Source organism: Triticum dicoccoides, chromosome 7B, assembly GCF_002162155.2.
Source record: "Triticum dicoccoides isolate Atlit2015 ecotype Zavitan chromosome 7B, WEW_v2.0, whole genome shotgun sequence".
Classification (NCBI taxonomy): Eukaryota; Viridiplantae; Streptophyta; class Magnoliopsida; order Poales; family Poaceae; genus Triticum; species Triticum dicoccoides.
In genome coordinates, this window is record NC_041393.1 from 765,425,120 (window position 1) to 765,436,329 (window position 11,210).

Consider the following 11,210-nt stretch of genomic DNA (forward strand, 5'->3'; position numbering starts at 1 on the left):
GTTTTGCGAGCAATATTGGACCATATGCCCTCCATGGATCTAATCCTGTGGGCACTACTTCTCATTGTAAACCAACTAACATGATCATAGCAAGTTGTATATGGTGGCTATTATTTTGAAGTTTCATGAGTGTTTTGCTTGATCTTTAAATTCGTGTGATTTGTAATACGTGTATATCATTGAAAAGAGTATTGATCGAGATGTGCGTTGCACGTGCAAGCTTACTAGTTTAATAATAAAGCGCGGTGGGTTTCCGTCGTCCATCACCCCTATTTGCAAAAAAGTCCCTACAGTTTGTTGAAATCAACCCGCAATCCATCTATAAGTCATAACGAACCGTTTTTTTTAACTTTTTTAGAAAACCCCCTGAGATTTCAGGTAATCAACCCGCCGTCCATATTTAAGTCATACGAATCGTTTTTTGTATTTAACAGAAAACCCCCTAACCTTTCGGTCAATCAATCCGCAGTTTATCTAAAACAAAATTATCCATATCTTTTAAACCGTAACTCCGATTTTAACATATTATATATGAAATTTGATTAGAAAAATGTGTAGAATCTAAATATGCTGTTACTTTTAGTTGTTAAATATTTCTAAACTATTAATTTGGGTGCAAACTTAATATATAGTGCACGGTCCATTTTTCTTTCGCACCGGCGGCAATCCAAATTGCAAATAAACACACATTAAAACCAGATTGAGTGGGAAAAAACATTGATAACCACGCATACACAACTCTGAAAAACCCCGCGGGAAAAAACAACACTTTTCTCATCTTATTCTGAGCGATTGTGTGCGTGCGAGCGCGCGCGTGTGTGTGTGAGAGAGACGCCTTAGGACTGACCACATTCAAATGCATTTTCGTTGTGTGAGCAGTGAGACCACCGTCGGGAACACAAATGTGATGCCATTTTAAATAAAGAACGTCTACCTATCAGGGTCTCGAGTCGTGGTCATTGGGTTAAGAGCGTGTATTTTTTTTGTCCCGTTGTAACGCACGGGCTCTTTTGCTAGTAGATGACAATGTCCACACAATTATGACAGCGCCTTTGACCCTTTGTCTTGCTTATCCTAATTTAATTTACAAACTAGCTAGAACAATCATTTATAACTTGTAGTGAATATAATAATTAAATCACTATGTTTGGGCAAAGCATGGGGCATTTCTAGGGTTGTACTTCTAATTAGGGTATATTTTACTTGTCTATACAAGTGTTCATGTCTCAGTTGTAATTTGTATTTGTCAAATACAGATACTATGGGACGGGACATGTTTCTTCTCAAAAGAAGAGCACAATCAAAGGATGTTTTGGAAGAGGAGATTGAATATGATCCTGGCAAGAGAAAATTGATGCAACATTACCATTCTAATTTGAAATATCTAGTAATAATAAGAAAATATTTGTTGAGTTGACCTTGTCAGCCAAGAGACATTGATTTCAAATCCTTGAATGTTGGGGTTAATTAAACAGAGAAAGTTCAATCCTAATTGGTTTGATGAATATGAGAGTTGGCTTGAATACAGCAAAGAGAAGAAACATGTGTATTGTTTTTCTTGCTTCTTATTTAGGGACCATGGCTACAAGAAAGAAGTTAGGTACTAATTAAAGGTAATTTTCAGTTTTTTTAGCCATCTAAGTACTTTCATTTGGGAATTTTATTATGTTGTTCTACTAATAAGTTTGATTCTATTTGTATCTTGTAGGGTACTCAACCTTGTTATCCAACGATGTATTTTGGAAGTTGAGAATGCAAGACATCCTTTTCAGGTAATTGTGTCCCTTGTTTTATCATTATTGCAAGCATTTTGGTGGCTACATTTTGTTTTTACAAACCGCCTTCTACTATATCCAATAGTGTGTGCTAAAAGTTGCGAAACACATCTTCATTCAATAGACTGCTGCTTGAAATTTTTATGCCTTGGTAAAGTCGTGCATCGGATGACATTTGCTCCAGCTCCGCCCCTGTACACCTAGATTGAACAAATGGCCGGTCATGCTATCGTGCCAACAGATCCTAAATGTCGATGCTTCTTTTCAGGAGAGCGACCACTCAGGTGGGTGTGGAGCGGTGGTCAGGGACAATCACAGAGGTTTCATTGCAGCAGCTACAGCCAACCTTTGCATGTCGCAAACGTGGTTTCGGCAGAATCATCGGCACTAGGCGAAGGTCTAAAATTATTGCAGAATCTTGGGTGCAGCAATGTATGGTGAGGATGGACAATATCGTTGTCGTGGATTTCCTTCGGCTAAATGAAGGTCATAGAGGATGGACAATATTGTTGTCGTGGTTATTGCAGAATCTTGGGTGACAGCTCCAATCTTCAAAGAGTGTAGAATTCTACTCAGGGACATAGGGAAGGTGACTATCTAGCATTGCAATCGGGAATCAAATTGTGTTGCTCATGAGCTAGCTAGCTGGGGTTGTGCAAACACTCCATGCATCCTTGTGGGTGGATGCACCGCTTGATTTTATTGTAAAGCTTCTAGCGGACGATGTAAATTTGATTGGTCAATAAAGCTAGCCGTCAAACGGTCAAAGCCTTCCTGTCAAAAAAAGGAAGCAAACTTAATTACGTGTTTTATATTAGCAGATAATCGCTACAGAATAAATACCAAAAATAAGAAAAGATAATTTCTTTGGTGGCTCCTGTCCGCTTTTTTTTAGAACCAGGCCTTCACCCCTTTCCATTACCAAGAATGGAAATACAAACCAGTTCAAACTAGAAAGGACAGGAGGAGGGAAAGAGGTAAAGCGAGTTCTAGCACTACCAGGAAACCCACCATACTTGCTCGCCGTCGAGCCAGTATCATGGGGTGAAAACCTGGATAGCACGGCATAACAACTATCCTATTACAATCTCAAAAGATCAGATCAAGTAGCAAAGAAACACAGTCGCATGGGCTAAGTGGGAGAAACAGCATTGGCACGCCCGGTTATCTCCACATCACCACATCCAGCGCATCTCCAGAGAGCATCAGGCACCTTGGATTGGTTGTTTGGCAGCGCCACACATCTTCATCAGCTGCATCGTCCCAGTCCTGATCATCTCGGCTCCAGCACGCAGCTCCACGGCGTCCTCTCCTTGTTGAAGCCCTGTCCAGTAGAGTAGAAAGGAACATAGAGAAAACACGATCTCAAAAGGGGTCTTAATTTGTTTCTTTTCAAAAGTAGCCTGATTGCGTGCCAACCAAATGGCCCAACATACAGCTGCTAAGCCCACCGTATAAAATTTTTGCTTCCCAGGAAGGAATTTATGGCACCACACGAAATATTGCCAGTAGTTCGACGAGCATCTATCAGTGCCAAGAGCTACTCCAATAGATCGCCATATAATTCTAGCTACAGGACAGGTAAAAAACAGGTGTTGCACCGTTTCCACCTGCTTGCAGAAAGAGCAACAGGGATTCCCTTGCCATTTCCTTTTCCTCATCACTTGCCTAGTAAGGACTGCATCTTGTGACATTTGCCACAGAAAGATTTTGATTTTAAGAGGGATCTTGGCTTTCCAAATCCATCTGTAATAGCAACCACTTAGGGGTTTCTCCAACATCTTATACACCGACTTAGTAGTGAACTTACCATTCTGGTTGAGACCCCAGAAGATACGATCACCCCTCTCACCCAGGGGAATTTTATTAACTACAGCACGCATATCTTCCCATTGTTTGAACAAATCAGGGGTAAGCCTACGTCTGAACATAGAAGCGTCATTAAGTCCCTCTCTTTTGTCCAGGGTACTCGTGGGGTAATTGCAAATCTCAAACAGACGTGGATATTGATCCTGAAATGGAATCAGCCCATTTATTGGATCTTTCCACAGCCTAATCAAGTTCCCAGCACCAGTTTCAATCTTTCTGCCCATCATATAGATGTCTTTAATCTTGAGCAAAGCTTTCCAACAGGGCGAGTCGGAAAATTTGGGGGATTTCAGCAACAGAGGTGTTGCGAAGATACCTGGCCCGGACAATATCCTGCCATAATCCACTTTGTGTCTCTAACTTCCACCACCATTTGACCATGAGGCTAATGTTTTGTTTTCTAAGATCTTTAATACCCAAACCCCCTTTATCTTTGGATCTACATATCTTACTCCACTTAATAAGATAGTATCTCCTCTTTTTGTTGCAACCTTGCCAGAAGAACCTACGTCTGTGTTTATCCAGTCTCTCGATGAAAGTTTTATTCATGAGCCACATAGACATGTGGTAGAGAGATATCTGTGTAACAATAGAATCAAGCAGAGTGTGCCTCCCCCCCATTGAGGCAGCGTTGCCGATCCAGGACTCGAACCTCTTCAGGTATTTACCAACAATGAACTCCCAATCGGAGGATTTTAGATTAGTATAACTCACAGGCATTCCCAAGTACTTGAGTGGGAAGCTGCCAACCTCACAATTAAAGATTTCTGCATATTTATTCACCACACTTGCATCCCCACCCACAGTGAGAATCTCACTTTTCTGAAAGTTAACTTTCAGGCCAGACATCATTTCAAACATATACAGCAGTTACTTCAGGTTGACAGCCTTATTAACATCGTCCTCGATGCAAATGATTGTATCATCCGCATACTGTAGGATCGCCACCCCATCAGGGATGAGGTCTGCAGCCAGGCCCACAATGAGTTTGTTTTTTTGGGCATTTTTTATCATTTTAGTGAGGCATTCCACTACTAGATTGAACAAGAAAGGAGAGTGCGGGTCCCCCTGTCTCACCCCTTTTTTGCTTTGAAAATACGGCCCAACCTACCATTTAGTTTGATGCTAACTGTCCCATTATGCAGTATCTGTTCGATCCATCCACACCAAGTTTTGTCAAAACCCCGCATCTTGTGGCATTCAAGGAGAAAATCCCAATTCACCTTATCATAGGCTTTCTCAAAGTCCAACTTAAGGACGATTCCCACTTTCTTCTTAACATAAGTGTAGTTAAGAATTTCATGAAGGGACAGGACACCGTCCATGATATTCCTCCCTTTTACAAAAGTGTTCTGAGTAGGACTAATGAGTTTATTTGCATAAACGGCAACTCTACGGTCAAGGACTTTGGTGATTAGCTTATATGGGCATCTCAACAAGCAGATAGGTCTGTACTGTTGGATTTTCTCAGCTCCAGAAACCTTAGGAAGCAGCGTAATAACTCCATAGTTAAGCCACTGGACATCCAGCGTCCCTTGATGAAAGGCTTTAAAAAGGGCCATAATGTCATCTTTAACTATATCCCAGCACACCTGATAAAACTCAGCAGGAATATTATCGGGTCCAGGGGCTCTATTAGGGGCCATGTCAAACAGGGCCTCTTTGACCTCTTGTTCTGTAAATTCTCGGCAAAGATCTTTATTATATTTTTCATCTAATTTCTCCTCAGGAGACCAGGTTTCCGGATCAAGATGAATCCGGTTGCCAGGGGCTGGCCCGAACAGATCTTTGTAGAACTCAGTGGCATGTGTAATCAAATTGTCCGTGCCTTCAATGAGTGTCTCGCCCATTTTAAGTGAATGGATTGTATTTTTACATTTCCTCCCATTAGCAATTTTGTGATAATAGTCAGTATCAGGTCTCCTTTGAGCAGCCAGCGCTCATGAGACTGTTGAAGCCAGAAGATTTCCTCATTCACCAGGAGCTCGTAAAGCTCAGCATTAATATCCATTTTTCTACTATATAGGTCAGGAGGCAACATATCTTCTTCTTCTAGTTCCTCGAGCATAGCTAGTTCTATTCGTAAATCCTCTTTCCTTTTTTTATCATGACCACACTTATCCAAGCCCCACCCTTTAAAATATGTTTTGAATCTTTTCAGCTTGATATTCAGGACATCAATAGGATCTGATGAGGCAACCTTCCTAGCCCAAATTTTCCTCACAGTGGGTAGGAATTTGTCATCATTGATCCAGGACAGATTAAAACAAAATTCGCGGGGTTTCGGGGCTTCACGCCCCTCTTCCCCGGAGGATAGAAGAAGTGGGTTATGATCAGAAATCTCCCGAACTAATTTCCTCACAGAGACCAGTGGGAAAATATCTTCCCAACATTCAGACATAAGGATGCGGTCAAGCTTTTCTAGCGTGGGATGGGTCTGGTTGTTAGTCCAGGTATATCTTCCCACATTAATATGAATTTCCCTAAGAGCTAGCGTATTGATAATGGAGTTGAACAGGTCAGTGGCTTTATTGTTCACCATCTTCTTATTCTTCTCCCCTGAATGTCTTAGGATATTAAAGTCTCCCCCCACAATGTAGGGCACAGTCATGCCACTACAAAAGGATGCTAGCTCAACTAGAAATTCATTTTTGAATTCATCATGTGCCGATCCATAAACTGCCAGCAGACCCCACTGAATTTTCTTCTTTTTGTCATACAACACTAGTTGCAGAACATATCTGCCTTTAGTACAAGAAACAATATCAAAAGTATCTTTCCTCACACCACATAATATGCCCCCAGACTTGCCCATAGAGGGCACCCAGTTCCACTGGAAAATGTCAAAAGGGTCAATTCTTCTCAAACACTTAGGTGTGAAATCCTTCTTTATAGTTTCTTGCAGACCCAGGAAGTCAAGGGAATGGTCACTGATCATGTCTGAGAGGCAGGTGGCCATCCCTTTCTTGCCTACCCCTCGATAGTTCCAAATGAGGCCTCTCATTTGGAACGTTTTTTGTGGAATTTGGCTCGAGTAACCCTGCCAGGAGAAGGAGCAGGGTTACATAACGGTTCTTTCTCAGCATTATTTCTTTTCTGACTTCTAGTCACAGGCCTAGAAATCTTAATGTTGGATTTACTATGTTTTTTCTTCTTAGATTTAACAGAAGAGACACGCTCAAAAATATGTTCTTCCTGGTCTAGCCATTCTAAATTCACAGGGATATTCCTGCCTAAACCATCAGTCACAATCAAGTTATCCTGTTCTTTATCGGTATTATTATCTTCTTTTTTAGCTTCTAATTCTATTCGGGTATGTTCAAGCTCTCTAATAATATCAACAACAGCGAAATCATCATTGGGGATATCTACCCCCATCTTATTAGCTCTACTCACCAACTCATTATCAGAAAGCACACCGAATGAATTTTTGAAAGCAGGAATATTATTACCTTCCAGATTTCTCTTACTAGCCATTTTTTTGGCCCTGTACTCCACCTTGTCCTGCATTCCAGAGACGTTACGCTTGCTGAATCTCAGTGGGGCTTCAGGTGCTAGCGGAGGAGTGAGAATGATCTCTTTAGTGCATTCAGGGAATGGGAGTTGTACCACATAGCTGCTCGAAGTCTTAACCCTAGGGTCCACCTCGCCAGTTACCTCCACAATTTGAGAAAGGTTAGAAGCAGTCTCACGAGGTGAGGCAATTTTATTAGGAATGTTTTTCTTCACCTGAATATCTTGAGTAGTTTTTTCCACGACAACATGATTCCTGGGGACAATCCAGTTGGAAGAAGCAACGTCACCACCCTTCATTTTCTCCTCAATCTCTCTCTGTAATGTTTCAATAAGCAGAGAATTATCCCCATCACTTTTAGTAGAAGGAGATCCCTCTTTATCCTCGTATAGCAGGCGACAGGCCTTGCCACCACAAACAGTTTTTTTAGCATGATTTTGTCTTTTTTGCTGAGGCCTCCACAAATGTCATTTCATCATGAAAATTGATACGAATGTGTAACACACATAAATGTTTGTTGCCAAAAAATTCAGTTTTTTTAAATATTTTTTGATTTTACTGTAGCAAAGGGTGCATGTGAGCTCGAGCTCAGATACTCCATGTCCCGAAAACAATAGCTATACAAAGTAACTATGTAAACCTAAATAGAACTATTATATTTCTTTGATGGCCCCCAGTTTCATATGAGGAAAACAAATCAGGTGTGTTTCTTCTATGTCTAATTTGTATAAGTGCAGATTATCATGAAAGTTTTTTTATTAGGCGGAAATTGTTGACTTATTTAACCAACTATCATGCACCCATCATTCAGGTATGTCCATATGCATTTCTTTTTTCTTTAGACTTGGAGCGTTATACTTGGAAATTGATGTTGGCCAAAGTTACTTCAATGGTATGCTGCCAGTATGTGATTTAAATATACTTGAAGAACATTTACCTTATTTTTCAGGTTTTAGTAACCAATTTTTGTTGGTTGTCAATATTGCTACATGGGTACCTGTGTTGCTGTACTGGGCACATCTTATTTCAATCACTATCTATAGTTTCAGCTCATTAGCTAATGAATTACCTTGGAAAGTATGGTACCATGTCATATAATGAATATAATCCTGGTCGGTTTTTGTTGCTGTCATTTTCTTACATGGGCAGTAAGTACTATTATATACGACAAAACGAGACATGCTTGTGAAGTGACTTTTCTCTTTAGCCATTTTTTTGGCCCTGTACTCCACCTTGTCCTGCATTCCAGAGACGTTACGCTTGCTGAATCTCAGTGGGGCTTCAGGTGCTAGCGGAGGAGTGAGAATGATCTCTTTAGTGCATTCAGGGAATGGGAGTTGTACCACATAGCTGCTCGAAGTCTTAACCCTAGGGTCCACCTCGCCAGTTACCTCCACAATTTGAGAAAGGTTAGAAGCAGTCTCACGAGGTGAGGCAATTTTATTAGGAATGTTTTTCTTCACCTGAATATCTTGAGTAGTTTTTTCCACGACAACATGATTCCTGGGGACAATCCAGTTGGAAGAAGCAACGTCACCACCCTTCATTTTCTCCTCAATCTCTCTCTGTAATGTTTCAATAAGCAGAGAATTATCCCCATCACTTTTAGTAGAAGGAGATCCCTCTTTATCCTCGTATAGCAGGCGACAGGCCTTGCCACCACGGTAGGAACCCCCAATATTGCCATGCCCAGCAGATTCAGGCTGCGACACCCCTTTTTCTTGTTCAGTACGTTTCCTCTTAGGGGTTTGGTCTGGCTTGGTCCTTTCATCAGGAATAGGATCAACAGTTTCTGTATCCACATGATTTTTAACCAAAACCTCCTCAACCTCATAGGTAAAACCTGTAAAAGCGCCCAGCAAGCACCCCTTCAGCAGTGGCAGGGAGTTGAGCTATCGATCTGCAGCCAATTTTAGCTCTGACAGAGGATGGGCGATTTATGGTTGACATATCGACTTCCAGGGTAATCCCAACTAGCCCACCCACATAAGCTACAGTTCTATCGCATCTTTTGTTTGGTGGAATCTTTCCGATCTTAACCCAGGCAATCTCTAACAGCCCCTCAGAATCAATGTCCTCAGACCAAGGGGAAAACTTGACACTGACTCCACACTTTTTCAACTTGATATTTTCAACAAAAAGCGCTCTGTCGACCTCTCTAGGATTTGGCATCCTCATGACAAACTTTTGTGGAGCAAAAAATCTTGCAGAGCAACGCCATCCCTGGCCAACGTACACACTCAACTCGTGCTCAATATCTTTAGTCAGAGCAGAGCCATCAGTAATGGTGACAACAATGTTGAAAATATTATCCCTACTCTGCCTATCCACGCTGTAATCAGGTATGTAAAAGAACCCCTGACCCTTGGTTTGGAAGGCACACATCACAGGTGTGTGATCCCAAGGGAAGAACTCATTGCAGATAAGAGACAGATGACCTCTCTTTTTACATCTATCACAGAGAGCCTGAGGACATCTGACGGTGAAATGCCCAGGAAGATGACAGATCTGGCAGGTATCACAAGGAGGAGCGACAGTACCAGAGGAGGAGTGCTCGCGGTTAGCAGTGACGGTGGTGTTCTTGTCGAGGATGAGGTGGGTCTTGCCGCTTCCAGTGTCGCCACCGCGAATCTCCTGGCGGTGGGGAGGAGGTGCCTGCTGCCCCTCGATCGCCGCCGGCTCCTGGGAGTCCTGCAGGTCGCCGCCATCTCCATCCCAACGGGATTGCCGGGTTCGGTTCGCCTGCATGCCGCCGGCCGCTTCATCCCACTTGTCATTGGAGTTGGAGGAGCTTCCCATCTCCGTCTTGCGCTTCCAAACGTGGGAATCGAAGCCGCGGCCGCGGCCACGATCGAAACGCCCAGCGCCGCGCCCATGGCGGCCCGCACCAAATCCATCCCCTCTCATCTCAACAAACGGCTTCTCTTTGGATCTAGCAGCAGTATTCGTGAGAGATCTCGTAGGTGGCTTATCTTTGGATCTAGTAGGGGGATTCGTGGGGGACTGAGAGGCAACTACTTGAGCAAAGGACCGCAGGTCACCATGAATTTTGCCCTCCCACCAAGCAAAGCTAGGACGAACCCTAGATCTGGCGAGAGGCGAAGCGCTCCAGAAGTGGGCGAGCCCCTCGTCGAGATCCAAAATGGAGGAAGGGGTGGCAGCCGAATGTTTTATACCTGCGGCGCCCCCGGAAACCCTAGCTCGACCGCTCGCATGGCGGTTGGATCTCTCCTCGCCTACGTGTCGCTCATACGTCCCATGGCGGACCGGTCCACGCCCCAGGACCCCGGGTCCGCCTGTCAGATGTGGCGCTCGACGGTGCATGTCCCCATCCGCATGAGCGTTCCCGTGTACCGCGTGCCCGCGCGGTGGGCCACGCGGCGGCGCATCCTCGCCGGAATTTCCCCCGATCGCCGGAGATCTGTCACAAACCCTGGCAAAATGACAAGGAAACGCGACGATGTCCCCGATATCGATCCACTCACCAGGCCGTAGGTAGCGAGCATCCACCATGTGCCCCCTCGTGTTGAGCAGCACGATCCGGAGAGCCTCCCCGCGCAGCCAAAGCTCGCCGTCGTCGAACGTGGCGTGACGAGCGGTCACCAGGTCCGCCGCGTAGCGAACCCTCCAACGAACGTCGCCAGCCATAGCCAAGAGCAGGTGTGTAATATCCACCATCGAAACCTTCTGACGTACACATCTAGCTCCCGTGGCCTTGGACGTGAGAAGTAGTAGACTAGGATTTTGTGATAAATATCAATAAAACAAATCTCCTGTATTTGTACATCTACAACTTGAACTTGTTCTAGACGTATCAATCAAAATTGGACGAAATTTAAAATTTGAATTCAAATATTTTTGACGTAGATATAGATACGTATTTTTAAAAAAAGAATAAAAATGCATGAGGCCGGACTTGAACCCGCGACTAGCTGCTACGGAAAGGATGCCTTGCCACTAGGGCACTACCAGTTCTGTTGTCAAAAAAGAGATTGTGTCCATTTAACTCAACAGTGAGCATTTGAAATCAAAAATTTCAAAATATTCGAGAT

The 11,210-nt window shown here is 43.4% G+C and overlaps 1 protein-coding gene across 1 annotated transcript; it reads right to left on the minus strand.

The window, feature by feature from the left end:
- Positions 1-6,644: 6,644 nt before the first annotated feature.
- LOC119339738 lies at positions 6,645-10,065 on the minus strand. The gene is made up of 3 exons (XM_037611678.1): positions 8,994-10,065; positions 8,550-8,950; positions 6,645-7,475 (listed from the first exon to the last, which is right to left on the minus strand). Exons 1-3 carry the CDS (start codon positions 10,063-10,065, stop codon positions 6,645-6,647), a joined length of 2,304 nt encoding a protein of 767 aa, XP_037467575.1.
- Positions 10,066-11,210: the final 1,145 nt, after the last annotated feature.